Source organism: Saimiri boliviensis, chromosome 1, assembly GCF_048565385.1.
Source record: "Saimiri boliviensis isolate mSaiBol1 chromosome 1, mSaiBol1.pri, whole genome shotgun sequence".
NCBI classification, from domain to species: domain Eukaryota; kingdom Metazoa; phylum Chordata; class Mammalia; order Primates; family Cebidae; genus Saimiri; species Saimiri boliviensis.
In genome coordinates, this window is record NC_133449.1 from 190521601 (window position 1) to 190545211 (window position 23611).

General features: G+C 34.1%; 1 protein-coding gene across 3 annotated transcripts in view; it reads right to left on the bottom strand.

Moving 5' to 3' along the window:
• Nucleotides 1–2327: 2327 nt before the first annotated feature.
• Nucleotides 2328–23611, bottom strand: part of HSD17B4 (hydroxysteroid 17-beta dehydrogenase 4) — an 89257-nt gene continuing 67973 nt past the window's right edge. For all 3 annotated transcript variants that reach the window (XM_003920667.3, XM_010339506.2, XM_010339502.3), the window contains exons 18-24: nucleotides 19306–19375; nucleotides 18596–18702; nucleotides 17421–17507; nucleotides 14317–14403; nucleotides 12927–13065; nucleotides 7813–7940; nucleotides 2328–2755 (exon numbers count right to left, since the gene is read on the bottom strand). In XM_003920667.3, the coding sequence (XP_003920716.1) occupies nucleotides 2666–2755; nucleotides 7813–7940; nucleotides 12927–13065; nucleotides 14317–14403; nucleotides 17421–17507; nucleotides 18596–18702; nucleotides 19306–19375 (708 nt within the window). In that variant the 3' untranslated portion in view covers nucleotides 2328–2665. The remainder of the gene's footprint in view (nucleotides 2756–7812; nucleotides 7941–12926; nucleotides 13066–14316; nucleotides 14404–17420; nucleotides 17508–18595; nucleotides 18703–19305; nucleotides 19376–23611) is intronic.

Sequence of the window (23611 nt, forward strand, 5' to 3'; positions counted from 1 at the left end):
TATGTTCCATTACTGTTCTGAGTATTGCAATTCCAAATTTCTGAAGCCTTCTCCCCTGATCCCTGAACCTACATTCTTGTTTCCTCAAATCAAGTGTTGTGCTGAGTTCTACAAAGCCCTGTTCAGGATTGAAAGGTATATTCCTCAGCATGGTCCTGTTACAAGAACAGACACACCAATCAATGGAACTGAATAGAAAACTCAGAAATAAGAAGACTGCAAACCTACAACCATCTGATCCTCATCCAACTTGACAAAAACAAGCAATGGAAAAAAGATTCCCTAATAGGTTTAATAAATGATGCTAGGAGTGCTGGTTAGCCACACACAGAAAATTGAAACTGGACCCCTCCTTACACCTTATACAAAAATTAACTCAAGATAGATTAAAGACTTAAATGTAAAAACCCAAAACCATAAATCCTAGGAGAATATCCAGCCAATACCATTCAAGGCACAGGCATAGGCAAAGATTTCATGACAAAAATGCCAAAAGCAATTGCGACAAATGCAAAAAATGGCAAATGGAATCTAATTAAACTTAAGAGTTTCTGCACAGCAAAAGAAACTATCAACAGAGTGAACAGACACCCTACAGAATGGGAGAAAAATTTTGTAACCTATCCATCTGACAATGGGCTAATATCCAGAGTCTACAAGGAACACAAACAAATGTACAAGAAAAAAACAAACAACCCCATTAAAAAGTGGGCAAAGGACATGAACAGACACTTCTCAAAAGAAGACATACATGTGGCCAACAAATACGAAAAACAAACCCCAACACCATCACTTATTAGAGAAATGCAAATCAAAACCATGATGAGATACCGTCTCATGAGAGTCAGAATGGTGATTATTAAAAAGGCAAGAAACAATAGATGCTGGTAAGGCTGTGAAGAAATAGGAACACTTTTACACTGTTGGGGGAGTGTAAATTAATTCAACCACAGTGGAAGACAGTATGAAAATTCCTCAAAGACTTAGAGGCAGAAATACCATTTCACCCAGCAATCCCATTACCAGGTATTTACCCAAAGGAATATAAATCATTCTATTAAAAAGGTACATGTAACACAAATGTTCACTGCAGCACTAATCACAATAGCAAAGACATGGAATCAACCCAAATGCCCATGTTATGATAGACTGAATAAAGAAAATGTGGTACCTATACACCATGGAATACCATGCGGCCATAAAAAAGAATGAGATCATGTCCTCTGCAGGACATGGATGGAGCTAGAGGCCACTATCCTTAGCAAATGCACGCAATAACAGAAAACCAAATACTGCATTTTTCACTTATAAAAGGAAGCTGAATGAGGTGAACACATGAATACATGGTGGGGAACAATACACAGTCGGAGTGTTGGGGTGAGTGAAGGTGGGAGGAGGGAGAGCATCAGGAAGAATAAGCTAATGGATCCTGGGCTTAATATCTAGGTGATGGTATGAACTGTGCAGCAAACCACCATGGCACATGTTTACCTATGTAACAAACCAGCACATCCTGCACTTGTACCCCTGAATTTAAAAGTTTAAGGATTTAAAAAAAAAAAAATTTAAGAACATATTACCACAATTGCTGGGTAAGCCAACTCCAGGAATTGCCTGCCGCTTTGACTAAGGTCATGGCCCCACTGCAGAGCAGGTCACAACCAGTGACTAGTTGCCTCAGGACAATTCTGAATGACCATCCCAGCTTCGGAGTTCCCCAAAAGATCGGTCAAGGCCTTATGATAACTGCAACCACAGCCTAATGTCTCCATCTGCCCAGTCCTGCTTCCTTTGCTTCCCCTGGCAGGTGCTGCTCCTAAAAGCACTCCTAAATCAACTTCCTGCACATAAATCTCCATCTCTAAGTCAGCTTCCTGGGAAACTCAGCTGTACTAGCCACCCACACATATTCTCCTCAGCTGTGTTACATGATTGAAATTTACTCCATCCCTGACCTTAGCATCCCACTTGCTGCTGGTCACCTCTGCATACAACTCATCCAAAGAGCATCTCCCAGCACACTTCATCCAAGCTAAATGTTGAAGAAAATAGTGACGTGGCAGTACTTGCCAGTGACCATCTTTTTTATTTGAGACTGCTGATTATTCAAGAGAGCTATACTTGGTAGATTTATAAGCATTATATGTAGTAAAGAATTTCCAGCAAAGGGGAGGGGAGAAGAAAGAAAACTATTTTGAAGCACGAACACTTTTCTCTTGCTTTAAAACAGAATACTATCAGAACAAAGTGTGAAAAATGAGTGCATACATGGAAATTCACATAAAAACTGGAGTATCAATAAATAAAAAAAAACAGAAAATCACAAAAAAGGTATCAAAGGCCTTTATTGATTTAATTTTCCTTTCAACTTATCAATGCTCTTGCAAATTCTAAAGAAACTGAACTTGAGTGAAATTTTTTTATTATGAAGATACAGATCTAAGAACAGAAGGATAATTAGGTGCTACCTTATAGTTCCTTGTAAAAATAATGATACAAGAAAAATTAGTAGAAAATGAAAATCTGAAAAGTTATCTCGTATCTGAAAATGTTAAGCAATTTCCCCCTGCATCTTAGTTCTAATCACTTTTGCAGAATAATCAAGCATATTTGGGTGAAGTGAGTATTTAATTATTCCATTTTTATTAATAGTATAGTGTGCCCTTCAGAGCTTGGCATAGTCTTTAAGAATCATCTGAAGTTTCTGGCTCAGCATGATGTTCCCTCTGGCCTTCAGTCTGCCACTAAAGAATGCCTGCAAGGAGAGGAGGGAAAAAGAGTGCCAACTGTTACCATGTTATAGTTTACTAATTTTTTTAAGATCATTATTCAGGCTGAATACAAGTGAGTTAATAATTCTAGACAACAAAGGCAACTTTTATTTCACAATGACAATTTAATAACTATAGACAGCCTGTATTTTTAAGATATCTAAGAAAAAAATGATTCCTGTGTATTTTAGAATACTATACAATAATTTATCTGAACTCACAGATCTGGGAGTTCTGTTTCAACCTACGTTTCTGGCTTTACTTTATATTCTTACATATGAATTTGAGACCATATTAATACAAGGCTGTACTCTATTCCTCATAATATTCAATTCTGAATTTTTAAAAGCAGATTAAAAATATTTACATTTTCATGCACTAGAAAGCCATGTAATGACAAATTAAAGAATATAACACAACAGTAAATAGATCACAGCTACAGCTTCAGAATGCCTGAGTTAAAATCCAGGCTTTGCCCCTTAATAGCAAGGTGAACTGGAGCAAATGCTTAGATACTTAGCCTCTCTGAGCTTCAATCTTCTCATCTATAAAAGGCATAACAGTAACTATATAACACAACTCTATTGTGTGAGTTAACTAAAATAATGTTTACACTGCTTAACTTAGCAGTTTGACACGTGGTAGGGAGTCTTAATTCATCATTACTACCAAGCAAAAGCTGGTGTGTTAAAAAACAAAGGGTTCCTGTACCACTTCTGTAGCTAACCTGATACAGAAACTTGTGCAAGTTGCTTAAATTCTCCTTCAGTGCAAATTCCCTATCAGTAAAATAAAAGTAATAAACCATAAGTTTTTATAGCTGACATAAAATATGAAGTGAAAAAGCCTCTAGATTTCTAGCTAAAAGGAGAAAATAGTGGTATCTATATACACTTAGCATTACAAAGCAGCTCCACAAATACAATCTCACTTAAGAATCACAGCTGTCAATTTGAAGTGGGCACATCAGCAGTTCTTACCCCAGTTGACATACGAGAAAATGAATTTCAGAGAGCTTATTAAATAATCTGCTCAAGTCTACAGAGCCAGCAAGAAGTAGGGCCAGGGCTTAACCTCAGGTCTCTGCTCAGCAACGCTTGTTAACAATACTCGTTAACTAGGAGCACTTAGTCTCAGAAGCAAACGCTCGTGAACTGGCGAAAAGGCAACAACTTTTTATTCCAGAAATACTGAGACAGAGCTCATTCAGTCACAATCAAATGCATTCAAACAAGAGACCAGGATTTCAAAACTAAGATTTTTTTCACTATGCAGTTACAAAAACAAACAAACAAAACAATGGTCTGCAACTCATGCAGGGAAGGAGTCAGTACTTAGATCCTTAGACCAGCCTGCCAAGTACTAAACTCTGAAATGGATTTACAACCTAAAACAAGAACACCTAATTACTTTAAGTAAAAATATCAATTTTGGATAGTTTTTATTGATAAGAATTTTGTACATAAATCTTTCCTTCTATCTATTTTCCTATTTCTTAAAGTTCTTAGCCATACATCCATATTGCCAATTTCCCAACTCTTCTCTGCCATGCACCTGACATCACAGCAAACTCTCAGGGCACTGTGGAATACTGTAAATTTTGGAGGAAAATACAGTTATTATGGTCAAACACAAAAAAACTAATTGTTTCAAACCGCTTTATAACTGAAACTGTTGGGAAGATGGTTTGGCCTAGGAGTGCCAAGCAAAAAGTTGTAAGACTATAAACTGCCATAAAGGAAGAAGGTCTGGAAGCACTGTGATTTCCAGAAAGAGTATACCAACTATTAACTGATTGACAGAGACAGGCTTTTGTTCTGTCGCGCAGGCTACAGTACAGTAGCATGATCACAGCTCACTGTAGCCTAAACCTCCTGGGCTCAAGTGATCCTCCCACCTCAACCTCCCAGGTAGCTGGGACTACAAGTGTGTACCACCACACCAGGCTAATTTAAATATATATATATATATATATATATATATATATACATATATATATTTTTTTTTTTTTTTTTTTTTTTTTTTTTTTTTTGTAGAGACTGTCTCTCTATGTTGCCTAAGCTCAAACTCCTGGACTCAAGCAATCCTCCGGCCTTGGCCTCCCAAAGTGCTGGAATTACAGGCATGAGACACTGTGCCTGGCCTATATCAATTTTATATTCCCTCCAGCTGCATGTGAATTATCTTATCCCAAGGATAAAAATAGTATTTTCTTACACTTTGAAAATATGAGGCAAAAATAACATGCTTCAATTTGCATTTTTGGATACTGGGAAAAATGTTTTTTCTCTTGTTTGTTAGTCATTTCTATTCATGTCATTAATTACTGTTCCATATCTTTTGTTCACTTTTTCTATTGGGGTTGAAGTACTGCCAGAATTTTTTATATATTAATAATATCAATATACTATATATCATTTTATTTTTTCCCTTGATTTATGGAAATATACTATAGAGTCTGACATGCAGAATTTTCTAATTTCTATATAGCCTAATCTACTGTAACTGAGCTTTCATTCCTTACTTCTATACTTGCTTTAATCTATCCAAGTATTAACTGAATGTCTACAGTATACTAGGCAATATTCTAGGCTAGGCTGAATACCCGACCCTGTTCTCACAGAGCTAACATTAAACTAGGGGAGTCAAAAAGTCAAATGTAAACAAATAATTAAATCCTGTTATAAACGCAATGAAAGAGAAAACAGGAAGCTATTAGAACATAACAGGAAGAAACTACTTTGGATGAAATGAAGCCAGCCATGCAAACAGTGAGGAGGAGAAATTCCAGCAAAAACAAATGCATAGACATTGAAGGAGTAAAAGCTGATGGGAAGGAACTGAGGGGAGGGACAAAATAACTAGAATTGCCATTGCAGGTGATGAGGCAAGTGGCATGGGATGAAGCCAGAAAAATGAGCAAGGGAAAGAAACATCACATACAGCATGGTACCAGGTCGCTTGGATTTTATACACGTGCAAAATGAAATCTTGGAGATTTTATCAAGTGCGATGATAAATAAGACCAGCAATTAATGACAGTAGTAGAAATGACTAACATACATAAATAATCTGATTTACATTTTTAAAGGACTACTCTGGCTCCTGGGTGGAGAACAACAGACTGAATGGGAAAGACAAGCGTGGAAGAAGTAAGACAGGTGAGAGATAACACAGGCTAGGATCATGGTGATATCCCTAGAGAGGAAGAGAAGATGAATTCAAGATATATTACGGAGAAAGATCAGAGAGAAGTCAGGATGAAAAGGATACAGAAGGGCAGATAATTTTTACATTTCTGGGCTTATTAATTTGGGTAGACAGATGATGGTGCTACTGATTAAGAAGGAAGAGACTGGGGGAGAAAAATAAATCACAAGTTCAATTTTGGTCACAGGAAGTTTGACATGCTGGTGAAATTTCCCACTAGAGTGGTTAAATCAAGGGGTGGTTCTATCACTAGGGAGCTCAGAGAAGACGAAGTGGAGCCAAGTTCCTCCTGCGGTGGCCTTTGTACCAGTTGTTTCCTTGGTCTGATGACTTATTCTGGTACTCTGTTCAAGTCTCTAGCAGGCATTTCAGGTGTCTTAGAAAACCCCCATCAGGACTTTAAACAACCCTATTTAAAATAGTTCCCCTGTCCTATAACACTCTAACTCAACAGTTGACAAAAAACAGCCAGAGAACCAGATCTACTCGGCTGTCTGTTTCTGTAAATAAAGTTTTACTGGAACACAGTCACACTCCATTGTTTACATATTCTCTTTGGCTACTTTAAGGCTACAATGGCAATGCTGAAGAGCTGCAACAGAGAGACCATCTTGCCCACAAAGCCAAAAATATTTACTATGTAACCCTCTGCAGAAAAACTTTGCCAGTCATTGCTCTAACACTCTTATTTTTCTCTAACTTGAGATTTTATTTCCTTTGCATTAGTACACTAAAAGGAAGTTCTATACAGTAGGGTTTTGTCATAATTCGGCCAATACCTAGAACCTGAATCAGAGTAGGTACTAAATAAATTCCTGGAAAGAAATTAACAGAGGGTTCACTGCATTGCCAAGCACTATACTAAGCTCTTCATACATATTATTGAGTTTAGTTCTTACAAAAAGGCTTTGTGAACACTACAATTATTATACTCATTTTACAAATGAGAAAATTAAAGCTTCCGGATAAAGTGACAGGGCCAAGATTCAAATTTAGATTTTATTAGATGCCAAAGACTACTTTTTACCTCCTATACAACTTACAATTCCTTTTAGTTTTTCTATACAAGAAAACTAAATATTTCCTCATTTATTCAAATTACACCTATGCGAAAGCTATTTTTTAATAATTGCACTCATCCACTTCTTTGAACACCTTCTACGAATCAAAATGTTCGTTCTCTTAGGATTTCCAGCTACATAATCACAAAATGAAAATAACTTTTTCTCCTCCATTCTAATTGCTACATCAATTACTTTAGTTGATAAAATTTTGTATATTTACTTTAATTTTGTATATTTGTGGATTGGCCAAAAATTTCAGAATAATATTAACTAAACCATGGTCACAGAAGGCACTCTTGTCTTAATCATGATTTTTCACTGAAATGCCTCTAAGATTCACCTTAAGTAAGACATTGGCTATTATGTTAAAATATTCTTCTATTTTCAGTATTCAATGATTTCTTAATTTTATATATTGGGAATGTCTAATTTTATGTAGTATCTACTAATATGTGGTTTTTCACCTTTGAACACACAACAGAATATTATTTAAAAATCTAGATGTGGGTTCTACATTATTATACTGCATACTGAAGAGAAATTTCACCGCTCCCCCCAAAAAAAATCAGTCTTAAAAAGTGTCAGCTGAAACTCCATTAAAAAAGAAATATATGACCTGTCAACCAGAATATCAGTATCAACTGTGTCATCTTCAGAGTTCTAAGAAACCTGTCTTATAAATCAGAATTTGGGAGTCAGCTCAAAAAGTGCAGTTGTCAAAGAGGAAACAATAAAACAATGAATAAATGAACATTTGAGAACATTACCTTCTGAGGGTCAAGCCTGCCCAGGACCACCTCCATGAAATCTTCATCTGAAAGTATGATTGTTGTATCAGCAGCACCTTTTGCAGGGCCTTGGTACACTTTTCCAGAGCCACTTTTCAGGTCAATAGCTGGAAAAAAATAGGAAGAAACCAATGTGTATCTTTTTCTCTCCACAAAATGAGGGTAAAATAAACCAAGTAAAATAGTTTCCAAGTTAATATGACATTTATTCTATACTTATTCTATCTATCGATACATATTATTTGTCATTTAGAAAAAAAGCAAAATACAGAAATACAAGAATACAGAAATTTGAGGTGAAGAAGTGGAACTTCAAATTCTGTAGTGGCTCAGGTCATGGTCTCCAACCATCACCATCACCTTGAGTTTATAGACACCTATAAGATCACACCTAATCTTATTGCAAAAGTGAAGAAATAGATTGTATTCATTTTCTCGTAGTGGCAGAATTCATTATAGCCATCTTACTGTTGATTTTTAGCTCTGTATTTATGTAATTAAGCTTCTATAAGAGTCCATAACAATTTCATTCATACTTTACAGCATTTAATGAGGAAGGGGTGAAATAACTTGACATTTGAAATGAGAATATGACATTTCAAAACTTGGAGACCCCTGTAGCCACAAAGGGCTACTACAGGAGAAAGAAGGAACTGTTTTTGTTTATGCCTTCTTCCCTTAATATTAGAAGGTCTTTGCTGGCACAAACATGTTTTGTCTTTGTATCCCCTATACTTCCTCGAAAAGAAAGTACTTAGGAATTATTTATTAAATGGAAAAGCACATGAAAGAAGGATATCTACCCTCTTAAAAAAAATACATATATATATATGCTAATAGTAACAAACACAAATAAAAAAACTCAGGTTAAAAATTAAGGTTAAAAAAAAAGTCACACCAAGAGCATACTACTTTTGTGTTATTCTGCCAAATGTTCATAAACTAAAACTAGTCATAAAAAAATCAACTAAAAACAAACCAAGAAACATGCTATAAAATAATTGGTCTGCAGTCTTCAAATATCTCAAAATCAGGAAAAGCAAAGACTGAGGAACTCCTCCAAATTAAAGCAGACTACAGATCTAAGAACCAAATGTAATGTACAATCCCAGATTGGACTCTGATCAATTCTTTTTCTTTCTTCATTTTAATAATAAAGGACATTATTGGGACAATGTTTGCTATAAAGGATATTATTGGGACAATGTTGAAATAGTAACAAGATCTGTGGATTAGCTAATATACTGTATCAATGTTTATCTCCTGATATTGATCATTGTTGTGTGACTAGTTAAGAGAATGTCTTTGTTCTTAGAAAATGCTACTAGAATAGTCTCTTAGGCATAAAGGGACATCATGTCTGCAAGTTACTCTTAAATGCTTCAGAAGAAAAAAACACATATGAAGGAAAAAATTAGTAAAGAAGATGGGATCAAATTTTAATAATTTGACCAAACTGTATGAAAGACAAAAGTTCTCTGTAGTATTTTTGCAACTTTTCCATAATTCTGAAATTGTTTCAAACAAAAAAAATTACAAAATGATGTTACTAAGATGAATAACACACAGAAGATAGAAAGTCAGAATTGTTTTAAATAATGCTGTGCATTTGTGTGTACTTTTGAAGATAAATGTACAGGAGCATGCACCCAGGAGCTGCTCCTGGAAGAGAAGAAGCAGTCAGTGTTGCTTAGGGAATAGAGAGTGACCCTGAGGCAGATATGTCTCCAACAAACAGGACCCCATTCCTAAATGGGGTCCATATTTCTTTCCAAATAATATCTTTCAAGGCTTTTCTATAAATGAATGAGACAGTCGTTTCAGTCCAAATCCAAAATTTGGAACCAACACCCTTGAGATTTAGTATATATCCAAGTTGAGGGACCTAAGCGGCAATCTGGTTTGACTGCTAGATGAGCACCAACCCAGGAACTCACAGGTTTTAATAATCATATGGTATCCTCAAGAATTAATAATTCTGGTATCAAAAGAATGCCAGTTCTCAAACCTCTATATATTCTTATATATGGTGGCAAATGTCTAGGATTAAAAATAGCTAAGCTCTGACATTTAAAGAACATCCTCATCCCATCACATCATCATATAGTACATACAGAGTACATAACTGAGGCTTGGATTTAGTTCAGATATGCAGATTTAATTCTATGCAATTAATTATACTACATTTTTTTAAACTCGGCTTATTTTATTATTTAACAAATAATATTCAAACGAAAATCCATAGTATTTGTACCATCTTGCTATCTAAATGTAAATTCCACTTATGTTCCTATAATGGAAAAGATTACAAATATGTGAAAGGAAACCAAATTTAAATTCAGAAGGATAACAACCAAACTGCTCAATGACAAACACAGTTTAAACTATCATCCTAAAGAAAACAAAACAGATCTTGCTCAGCAACATTGTATTTAGCACATGGAAATAAATCTTTGTAAAAAGTTTCAGTAATATTATTTTACAGGTATTGGATACATACAGATAATAGATTTCTATTTGAAAGTATAGGACTGTCTGTGCCTAGAATACCAATAAATTACATATTTAAAACCTGTGGGCCAAATTCTATGATATTCACCTTGTTTACAGACAAATGGAAATATTAGAACCACTATTCCATAAAGTGAACAGGAAATACAGATAATCCCTCAGGACCAGCAAAGATTTTCCTTACATTTTCTTCTTGCATGTCATGAGGCAAGTTGGTGAAGCTAACGTTTTTAATTCCAACTACTAATTCCTCAAATATGGTTTCCAACTCTCTGCCTCCAGCTATGAAGTTACTCCTAAATTCCAGGTCCACAGTCCCCACAATCTAGTCCAGATCTTGGTTGACTACAGTCACAACTTAATCATCTTCTCTCCCAAACCTCCCTCCTCTACCTGTTTCTTACTTCTAGTAATAGAGCCAACATCCTCAAGCACACATGCTCAAAACCACAGCATTAGTTTTGACTCTCTCATTCCTGTTGTTTTTTAGACATAATCAGTACCTAAGTTAGTCAATTCAATCTTAGCAATAGTTCTACATAGGCCCTCTCCTGTCCTTTATTACCATTTCCTTAATTGAGGTCTTCCTTCCCTTTACTCTGCAATGCAACAACCTTTGTTTCCTCAACCACAGTATTTCAGCTTTCCTGACACACTGCCTCTAAATAATTATTCCTATGGATTAAAAAAAAAAAAAAAAAGGCGTCCTATCTATTCATATTTGTAGTCTCCACCTAGCAGAGAACTTGACACATACTCAAATGTTTACTGAAGAACACAATCCTCCCATTCTCTGAAAGGAGAGCACCCTTTTCCATGTCTCTTATCACTTGAGTTCTATAAGAATTATTTATATACATGCACAGGTCCACAATTCCTTATCTGAATGAATTGCTTCAGGCTGGGTTTTGAAATTAGGAATCAGATTTTAGGAAGGAAATATAATGCATAAAACATGTATTACATATTACAAAAGGTCCCCAATGACGCAACACTCTATAAACAAGTATAATACTTCTATACTTGACTAACTCACAATAGGTGAGTTAAAGACAATCGACAGCATCATGTAAGTTCAAATCAGGCTTCACCAGCAGTTATGAGAAAAAAAGTGTTCACTTCTAGAGCTTTTTGGTTTCTGGAGTTTCAGATAAGAGTAACTATGTTTTAATTTTCAGAAGGAGACTGTACTGTAGGCCATATAAATCCTCTGATTCTTTATCTTCCTTGTGCCTTTATGTCATCTTTCATTTTCTCTGCATTTTTACTGTTGCTTAGAACAATAAAATAGTTTTCAAAGGGTTTACTACAACAACTTCTGGCTAGTTTTAGAAATTAATAGCAATAAATACTATAAAATATATCAGTTACTTATTAAATGTTTAATTGGTATATTATACTTACATATTACACTCATACTAAATAAAAAATAAACATCAATATCCATACAACAAACCTCGTGTTTTAAGAGAAGGTACAGTATCAATTTCAGAAAAAGGCAGCCATACTATTTTCTAAAACTATGCTTTCTACATGGCTTGTAGCACTCATTCAACATGTACAGAGTCAGACTAGTTATTATGTGTTATTGACCATATTAGAAGCTAGAAATAGACAAACTGCAGCCCTTTCTCAGGGTTAAGCCCAAGGTCAAATGAGAGAAAACACAGAATTCTAAATCACCAAAATACAGTAAGAAAACTGTGGCAAGCAACAGACTCTGTTGAAAGAGAATTCAGAGACTTATTTCTGTATCTCCTATCCATTTTCATCTTTTCAAACTAATCGAAGAATTTCTAGGAAAATAAAGGTGTATTTCCTTTATTTTCCAAAATGAGGAATATTCTATTATTTTATAATATTCTATAAATAAAAATTTATGCCATGATTAAGGATGTGAGTTATAAAGCAGACACAAAAGATCTGATACAATATTTTTTCTTGGTTCTTTTTATCCTCTAATTTCTCTTTCTTTACAAAATGGTACCCAGGTCCATTTGGACCTCCATATTAGTGAAAAAGAAATATGACTGTTTTCTTTCTGCAGCAAGATGTTTTATACCCAGTGCACGGAACTCTAATAGATAATTTGCCTAGACTAAAACAAGTACCTTTGACTACAATCTGTATATAGCAAGAAAATAGTAATTTTATACTGATAACTAAGATAATCCAAACTACTGTTTTGATATGATGAAAATAATTTTATAACTGTCAAATATAATGACTTAAAAATACTTCATTTTGACTTGATCAATTTGCCTTATGTTTAAGAAGCTGAAGATTAGATAGATAAAGATACATATAGCCAAGATGGCTGCTTAAACTACTTTCAAGGATTATGATGAAATCTTAAAGCAGGTATTTTCATTTCAATTGATTCCCTATATCGTACACACACATACACAGACACAAACACATCTTTGGGCATTCCTAAACCTGATCATTCCCACATGGGGGAAAAAACAACTTACCTGAAAAGGTTAAGATTTACCTACGTTCAAAGGTCTTTAATTGTTAAAAAGATACTTTATTAACTAAGAGTCACCTTAGAAAATAATAAAATCATGGCTATAACTTACTCCACTTAGCTCCAACATTTCCGCCTTTAGTTATATGCCACTCAAATACAGCATTTACTTTCTTCACCACCTCATGCCCAACATCCTTTAGGCGGCGTCCTATTTCCTCAAACACAAGGGTACTCTGAAGCTCCCCACCCTAACAACAACAACAACAACAAAAATTTTAAGTTCTTTAAAAATAATTCAAGGAGAAAAGTGATTACAAAATACATGTGAAAAAAGTGATTTTTTAAAAACTCTGCACATAGTTAGTTTTTTCAAACAATGTGTGTTTTGTACTTTCTTTATATTTATATATGTCACTCAGAACCTCAGTCCTCTTAATAAGAGGATTTTACTTTTATTAAAATTCATAAATAGTATTTTAAAAGAAAAATAGGAACTGGACAACCCATGTTTCAGCTAACTTCAGGAAGATCCTGATCAAATTAATCAACTTGTATGGTCTCATTTTTTTATTTATAAAATGGGACTAAATTACATGAAGTCTGAATTTCCTTACAACTCTAAAACTTCTTAAGTTTTGGGGTTTTTTTTTTTTTTTTGAGATGGAGTCTTGTTTTGTTACCCAGCTGGAGTGCACAATCTTGGCTCACTGCAACCTCCACCTCGTGGGTTCAAGCAATTCTCCTGCCGCAGCTTCTTGCATAGCTGGGATTACAGGAGCCTGCCACCAAACCTGGCTAATTTTTTATTTTTAGTAGAGACTGGGTTTCATTATGTTTGCCAGGCTGTCTTGAACTCCTGACCTCAAGTGATCTGCCCACTTCAGCCTCCCAGAGGGCTGGGATTACAGGCGTTACCACTGAATCCAGCCAAAGTTTTTTTCCAGAGATTATTCTTAAGGGACTTTAATTTTCAGTCACCTATGTGGTTTATGATAGACAATTAAAGATCATGGGTATGAAAACCTCAACATTACAAAGTTAATATTTCAGAAATAGAATATAAACATTTTTATCAAAAGTCTCAGCATGCTAATAAAGCATAATACAATGTTTTAATAAGTTATATACAGTATTGGTTTATATATTTGCATGCAAAGCTTTATACAAATCTTTAAATCAAGAAAAAGTATAGGATATTCAAGTTTTTTATCTACTTTTCTCCAAAATGTTGTTTGCTTAAGATTCTGATTAAACAACTGATCTATTTACTCTAAAACTAGAAAATTACGTTCTCTTGAAATATATCCCAGTATCCTGCAAAACAAATTGCTAGACTATTCCTTTTATTCCAAGTAGTTCTGAATCAATGTCTTTCACTTCAAAAATTAAGAATAGTTTCATGTTTGTTAATTTTCTAAAGTAGCCTAACCATTCTTAAAGTCATCTTAACTGAAATTCTTAATGAGAAAGTGGCTTGGATACTAATTTTTATAACCTACTTCAGAGGGTGTCTTAGCTGAAATATCAGATGTTGGTGCAAGATCCACATATGCATTTGAGAGGACAATGTCTCCAGTTCCTTGGACCTTAGAAGGAGAAGAGGAAAAAAAAGTTTTTTCTGAATTACAATGGAAGTGCAATCTCACTGTGAAACAGTATATTTAAAAGAAATTTATGTTTGCCTCCTATGAAAAAGAATATAATAATCCAAATAAAAGGCTCAAGATGAATAAACACAAAGGCTTTCTGATTTAATACAACTGATACTAGCCCTGGCTTTAGAATCAATTGGAGCCCTTTAAAACATATATATATGAATGAAGTCCCATCTCCCAAAATCCCAATGTAAACAGGCTGGGATAGAGCCTGGGCCTTGGTATTTTGGGTTTGTTTATTTGTTCGTTTGCTTTGCAGGAGGGTGGTCAGGGGATGAACTCTCATAAATAGAATTCAGTCAATGCTGAATCCTTATAAATAGTAAAAGGCATAGAACAATAGCCACATGAGGTAGTGATACTCAAACTACATTTTGTCTGCTAATATAGAATAAAATTGGCTAGGAACAAACAGTAACAGTGTTTTTAAGTAGTAATTTCAGGTCTTATTTCAAGAAGAAGTATACACAGCATAAATTAAATGCCTAAATAGGCTTTGATCAAAATAGTCATTAAAGGAACTCAAATTCAAATTCCTAATCCTTCATTTCAAATTATTCCAATGGCTATTCTTTCATACAAATTATGATATTGCTACAAATGTATAGGATAAATTTCTAAAGTTTAAGGTAGCATTTATTAAAACTTTGATTTTTAACAATCAAGATCATTCTCTTGACTACATCCCATCATATTTTGGAGGGAAAAAAGATCTTTCAAGTAATTTGTTCATTTTACTTCAAATTTTATACACTGAAAAGCATGGAAAGATAAAATTAATGGACAAAATGCACTTTAGTAAATTACTTTGTTACCAAGTCAAGCAAATCATTTTAAAACACTGGCTTAAAGTTTATTTCTTGTATCTTAAGAATAGAAAGAAGGGAGGAATGGAGGAAGAAAGGGAGAAAGTGAGAAAAGGAGGAAGGGAGAGAAGGAATACTAAAACTAATAGAAAAACAGAGCTTATACTCTGAGGAAAAATATAGCAAATATGCTGGAAATATAAGATGGCACACTTAGAATTTAACAAAATGGCAAGAATATATTATATTCAGACATTTAATCATTTCTCAGCCCTTCAAGTTTGTATACATAGAAATTATTTACATACTACTCATCACCAGAAATTGCAGGAAAATAAACACCTGTAATATAGTCATGGTCCTCAACACTCCTAGAGTTCATAATCTTAATCAAAAAGCAAAACTTACTCATACAAAACAAATCAGAAAATGAGAAGCCTCCAAAATATGTGGCACATAGATTAGCTGCAGAGGCTTTCAGAGAACAACAATGTGAATGTATGTATGGGAAGGAAAGCAGGGAGTAGTAGTAAGTGCCTGCCTCTAAAAGAAAGTGGAGTTAGAACTTAAGCCTAAAGGACAGGAGGAATTTGAAAAGTAAAATAAACAATATGTACAGATTAAGTAGGAAAATGATATTGCAACCAGCAGAAAGGAATTAGGAGTAAAGCAACCATGTAAGAAGAATTTTGTAAAGTTATCTATTTGTTAAAGAAAACATGATACAGAAAAGACATTTAGGGCCTGTGATCAAAGCCCTGAAGCCATGCTGATTGGGTTTCTATCCGAGCTCAGCCACTTGCTGTGTGACTATGAGCAAGTTATTTAGGACACCTAGATTAGATTTTCTTTGGAACCTAGATTTTCTTATATTTACATGCAGATTTATTATGCATATTAAAGAAAATACTATTGCCAGTTTACAAGTTCTCAGTAAGTAGAAGCTGTTACTATTATTGTTGGAGTTGTTTAAAATATTCAATATAGCATGAAATGATCAGGCCAAAAGGTATTAGCCTGGTCAATTGTGTTAACAAAAACTGTCTTTTAATTATTTGCAAATGAAACAATGATTACATGTCCTTTTAGTATTTTACTGGGGCATTGCTAACAGCCTCGCCCCAAAAACCTCACTCTATATAGAGAGATATACCTTTATTTGGTTTGTCATTTACTGTTCGTTAGGCCAAGACTCTGTGATAAAACTTGTTAACTTGTGGATTTTTGTATAATAAAGATGCATATGATTTCTGTCCAGAGAAACATCATAAAGGTTAAGATTTTACATTCCTGTAGGATATTAACTATTTTTGTCTCTAACATTGCAAAATTAATTTAGAATGCCTTTCGTGTTGGACCATATAAACCATTGTTCTAATTGTCTTTTGAACATGTTTTATCATATTGCAAGATCCTTCATTATAATGAGTCAAATAGATTGCTGTCATGTTTTCATTGTATATCTGTACAATGCCTTTAATTAATTTTTTTTTTTTTTTTGAGACAGAGTTTCACTTTGTCTTCCAGGCTTGGAGTGCAGTAGTGTGACCTCAGCTCACTGCAACCTCTGCCTCCCAGGTTCAAGCAGTTCTCCTGCCTCAGCCTCTCAAGTAGCTGGGATTACAGGCATGCACCACCATGCACAGCTAATTTTCTTGTATTTTTAGTAGAAGTGAGGTTGCATCATATTGGCCAAGCTGGTCTCAAACTCCTGACCTTGTGCCCCCCCAAACGTGGCCTCCCAAAGTGCTGGGATTACAGGTGTAAGCCACCATGCCTGGCCTAAATTTTTTAAGATGATATTTTTGACAATGATTTGATTGACTGGTTGAGCAGAAAAGACATGGTTGCTTGAGTTTTCAGAATAACTGGGCCACTGCTACATAGGTAAGTATCAATTTAGTTGAAAAGAAAAGAGAAAATAAAACACAAGGTGCAAAACACTTCTATTTTATTTTTTTAAGTGTTGCCTAATAAATAAAAATTTTGAAAACACCAGACAAGATGTTTCTTATTTTTAATTAAAATTTCTCATTCCTTAAAAAGAAACTTTCTAGGTTTTGTCTCAAATCCATAATACTAACAAAAAAAAAAAAAATGCTAAGATGGAACACAAAGAGGGTAGCAAAGCAAAATTCATACCTTGGTTTGAAAATGAATTCTGTTTCCTTCCTTCCACATCTCAGTTTGTAGAGTTTGTCCTGGATATACTGGTTTTGCAAAACGAGCCTTTAAAAAAGAGTTGTGGGGTTAAAAATGTTTTAAAAGAAAACTGGTTTACTTGTGGGAGAAAAAAAAATTGGAAAGGAAGTTAGAGAGCACAAAAGAAAAAAATGGAGGTTTAAAGATATTTAAACTCATAAAAGAACTAAATATAATATGATACAATTAGTGGAATAAAGATGCAACTAGTATAAGTAAGTTAATTCTTTGTCTTTCAAAGTATGGAATCAAAAAATAGTGTTTTTTTCCTTGACAAATCAAGAAATAAAACAATGATCATATTAGGTAGAGTTATATAGGTACCACCAGAGCAACTTAAATAATTAAAAGTGGTACAAATTAAGTCTGAGGACTGAAGCCTAGGGTGGGTATACAGGGAAAAATAATTCCACTCTTTATTCATAATTTTCTGTATTATTTTCTCTGCGTATATATTATTGGATAATAAAAAATAGCCGTAATAAAATGAAAAGCATGAGAGTTATCAGCGCTCTCAAAGGCAATGCATCAGAAATGCATTTTCACTAGTAAATGGAGAATAAATTAAAAGCTTTTGGAGCTATTTGATAATGCCTTAAACTTTTTCAGTGTACATCTTTTGGCTTAAAGTTGCACAAAAATAATGTCAGCATTGATATTTTTTCTTGTTATTTATAATGGATAAAAACTTGATATCAACTAAAAAGTACAAAGTTAAAACAATATGCAGTCATCATATTATGTATGTTTATTAGACTTCAAATCAGCCACTTAACATTTTTAACTAAATTAAGGCAAATTATAAAAGTTGTCAAAAAAATAAATCTTGAGGTTTCAAGGCATATGTGCTGATATGTATACGTACTTAATTAATTTATGAAGCAACCCAGTTAATCTGTTAAAATTGCAACTGTGCATCCTTCCTGGTGCATGTGCAACAGAGCTACTTATAGCTACAAAAAGACAGTGTACTGAATGTCAGGTACAATAAAATAATAAAAATGTATATTGCTGTAGTACAGTATCTATTTTAAATTAAATCATTAAAACCCTTTTTCTTCTCTAAAGACAGAAAATGGAATTAATATTCAAATTATGTAATAATACACATTTACCTTAATTGCCTTGAATCTTGACACATCATTATCTGCAAAGTGCCGTAAAACATGCCTGGCAGAAAATCCAAATGTACATAATCCATGTAATATGGGCTTGTCAAAACCTAGGAAAAGACAGAACACTGAGTTAGACACAGGCACCTTTGAAGTTTAAATATCAAGTATAGTTAATTCAGGACTTTGAAAATGTCTTTAAACTGCATTAGCATGAATTATACCATCTATTTAAAGAAACACAGAAAGTATTTTTTAAGTAGTATTTCCAGGGAAAAAAATAACAAAAGAAAGAAAGAAAAAAAAAAAAAAACCAGGAAAAGAATGTGAGCTATCTGGAAACACAACTGTTTGGTTTTGGTTGTGACCATGAACTCATCCAGGGTACTCTCAATATCCACGTAGGCAGATGATCCTTCCCTAACCTTTCAGTTCCTTGCTGTCTCTCCAAGCACCTTGTCCTTTGTGGTAACTCAGACAGCCTCATGGTCCTATCCTAGAACTTGCACTAGAAGAAAATTCCCTCCATCATAATCTGAATGTCAAGTGCACTATTTTCTGAATACATTTCCAACCTTTCCATACCTTTGCATAAATGTAATAAATAACATTTTTAAATGTTACTCAAACTACCAGTCATAAGTAGTATTATTTAGTTAATTAAATATCAAATAGCTAATATTTTTCATTGATACATATTATCAGCAACTCACCTGCTAGGCTAGCAAAGTTAGGATCAATGTGTAAGGGATTCCAGTCTCCACTGAGGCGGTACAAAGCAGCCTGTGGAGAAAGAATTACAAACATAACTAGAACTCAGTGTTTTCTTAGAATACATTAAATGAAAAATAAGAACCATGGCTGGTTATTGTATAAGCACTGCACCGTAATGTACCTGAGACTCTGATCTTAAAAATAATTATTTTTAAAATGAAAATCACCTAATAATGAAATGTTTTTGTAACACTTGCCACTAAAATCAGTGGGAGGGGGAAAAAAATGTAGAAAGGGAAGCCAAGAATTATATCCAGGTAAAACATTATTACTAATGCCTAAGGAGAAATTCACAAAAAGAAGTCAATCAATTTACTCCTATTTAATACAGATAAGGTACATGTTTATAGTCTATTCTAAGCAAGCAAAATTTATGCCAACTTTCTTACTGGGTTGTTTTAAATTGAAGCTTCTCAGGCAATATCAGACATAGAAACATCAAAGACTTCTCACCAACTTTCATTCCACTGGTACACTATATCCTGAACATTAGCTCACCCTGCAAGAAAACTGACTGAACTGATACCTTGCTATTATGATAAAAGTTTTGCTGAGTCTAGATTTCCATATCACTAGTTTACTTAGGTAAGGTAGGATTAGCAGCAAGGCCTGGATAATAATAGGGAAAAAGTCACCATACTTTCTGGCATTTAAATGATACATTCTTCCAAGTTAGAGAGCACTTACCAGCACTGAAAGGAAGAAATTCACCAAACAGCTAATAGTAAGTATATTTAATAAAACTGTAAACTTGACCCTTTTAGATCAGCCTCAAGATTTCTTCCCTTTCTCATGAATTGCTGTGCTGTTTTCCAAAGACTACTGAAATGTTGTGTAAAGACTAGCCACGTCTTTCAAAAATTACTGATTTTTTTGATTACTTTTGAATTATTTATTATTGTTAACCAGTTTTATTTATAGAAAATAACATTTTCTATAATTCATAAGAAAAATATCATTTTCTTTTTAAAACGCTTTGCATAATTTCAACAAGCCCTTTCCCTTTCCCATCACTCCATATAATGGTTCTATAGATTATTCACTTTCTCAGTGACTCAATATTCTTTCCTTTACATTTCTTCTTAATATAATGAAATCAAATAAACAATTATTGAATACTAATTACTTGAAAGATCCTATATGAGATGCTAAGAGAAATAAATAATTTTTAAAAAGCACTTTAGATAATAAAATGCTAGGAAATATATATCATGATGTTGTATACAAATGAAAGAAAGACACATTTCAAGACCTCAACAAGAAACTGTCAAACACATGCTAGATCATGGAATTTGGTACCAGACAGATCTGGATTCAAAGCCAGCTCTACCATTAATAGGCAAGTTTCTTCACCACTCTAAGCCTCAATTTCTCATTTAGAAACATTTTGAGGCTAACAGAACTTACTCTCACAGAATAGCTGGAAAAAGATGGGACAAAGTTTACAAGGTATTTATCTTTGATAAATAATACCTCAGTAAATGTTAGCTATTACTTTTTAAAGATTACAGCAATAATATAAAAAACCAAGATTCTAAGATTAGTACTAATATTCTTATCCCATAGATATCATTCCTATAAATGGAAACAGTGTTCTAAATAAATCATATTAACATGAAATATTTCACATTATTTCAATGATGGCATTGCTTCCTATAGATAGTAGAGTTAGTTAAACAAAGACAAAAAGGGTTTGTTAAGGGAAATGACAAAAGCCAACTGACTGGATGTTTGGTCCATTCAATCATAACACAAAATAAGCATTGTTCAATTGATAATGACCACTGCCAATGCTTATTTGCTAAGTATTTTGAAGAAATGGCTATTTCAGAAGGAAAGCTAAAAGTTTCTTGTTTTGTTTCATTTCTGCCTAGAAATAAGTCATTATAGCCGGGCACGGTGGCTCAAGCCTGTAATCCCAGCACTTTGGGAGGCCGAGGCGGGTGGATCACGAGGTCAAGAGATCGAGACCATCCTGGTCAACATGGTGAAACCCCGTCTCTACTAAAAATACAAAAAATTAGCTGGGCGTGGTGGCACGTGCCTATAATCCCAGCTACTCAGGAGACTGAGGCAGGAGAACTGCCTGAACCCAGGAGGCGGAGGTTGCGGTGAGCCGAGATCGGGCCATTGCACTCCAGCCTGGGTAACAAGAGCGAAACTCCGTCTCAAAAAAAAAAAAAAAAGAAATAAGTCATTATAAATAATAACCACCAAAAAATAAGAAAAATACCTATACCTTTTCTTGCATATTAAAAGGAAGTAGGAAGATAATCTGTATACAAGTAAACTATTTCTTAATTTGATTTTTTAAAATTGTACCATTAAGTCAAACTAAATGGTAAGTAAACAGGCTCAGCAAACTAGTGCTTTCTAAGTCCTCATATCTGCCAAAAAAGTATAACTACACAAATCTCAAGCCCACAGTATAACTAGAAAACAACACTTTAAACTTGAAATTCAAGTAAATCTCAAAATAAACACCACTTGTCTATCAGTGCTAACTTTGGAGCACCCTCTGAGCTACCTCAGAGAGTGGCAGGGCTCGGGGGTACAAAAGCAGTACATGGAAGAGGGAAAAGGAAAATCACTCCCAGATAAATCTATCTTAAGGGCAAAAATACTGAAATGACTCCTGAAGGATCAGAGTACTGACTACAGTGAAAAGGATTAATAGTACACTGGCCTTTCAGTGGCCATGCCGGAAAGGTACCACTTTTGGGGGAGAAGAGAATAAAACAAAGACATCCCCTTTGGAGACTGGATGGTAAAGAAAAAAAGAAGCAAGGGAGGAAATTAATGATCCTGCAAGATAATTTTTTTTAATTTTTAAAAATAAAACACCTCCCCACAGTGCTCCTTCTTTAAAGCCATCCACTAAAGAAACTGCCATTGTGCTACACAGAGAGAAAAGGGCAATTTTGACCTAAGAATCTCAGAAACCATCCCAAACCAAATAATGCACAGAAGTAAATATTCTTCACCTATACAACACTGCCATAAAACTAAAACTGAAAATACAAAATAAAACCTTTTAGTTAAATACCCCCCAGCCCCCAAGCCAAATAAACACACTATACCAAACAGAAGAAAACTACAATGAAACACTCATGCATTTGGGGATATGAAACAAAAACTCTGAATCAAAAAATCCAAAAACTAAGAATATAAATGGATGACATACATGAAGAAATAAATAAGTGATGATTAAGTTCAAGAAAGAAATGGAAGGAAAAAATCAAACTCATCTAAGAAATGGAGACTAAATTATAAGGTAACCAAAGGAGAACACATTCAAATAAAAATGAAATATGGGGGATGGCAGAAAGGGAGGAAATGAGCCATGAGAAAAAAATGAGATTGTGAAGGAACTAAAAAAAAAAAAAATAGAATAAAAGTATTTGAAGGACATAATAAGATCCAGCATACAGATAAATGGAGTACCCAAAGAAAGAAAAACAGAACAATAAAAGAGAACTAATATTTAAATTTTTAATACTATAAAACTAAAAGATCTGAATATACATATTTAAAGGCCTATCAGGTATATAGGAAGACTGACGTGCAATAAGCAAGACTGAGACGTATCCCAGCAAAACCATTAGACTTTAAAGATAAAAATAATCTTGAGGGCCTCAGGGTAAAGATCAAGTAACTTACAGAGGAAGATAATTAGATTGGCATCAGACTTTTCAAAAGCAACACACAACAATGATGCAGCATCTTTAAGAAATAAGATTTTATATCCAACAAAGCTGTCCCTTCAGGTAGCTAGGGTAAATAGTTTTAAACGTATAGAAACTAAGGCAGTACTATACACATGAGCTCTTCTCAGGGAACCTTCCACAGAAGGTGTTTCATCCAACTAAAAGCTAAGAAGCTTTGGCAAAAGGGTTGATATATTCAATTGCAAATCTAAGACTAAAAGATGCCAAAAAGAGGAAATAACATATAAATGCTAAATGCTCTAAAACAATAAAAATAATGCATCCCCCAAAATGGGAATAAGAGGTGGAAAAGAAAGTAAGATAAGCTCTTTTGACTGTTGTACACAAGAAACAAATGAAGCCAAAGGACAGCAATAAAAACTAAAACACTAGATAGTCAGGATTAAATGGGAAAATGAGGCACTTAGGGCATTAAAAAAGGTATATACGACTCCTGCTTCTGGCCATAATGAAGGACCTGGAATGGTCTTACTCTTCCATCATAAATAACTAGAAAAATTATAAAGGAGAAAAAAAG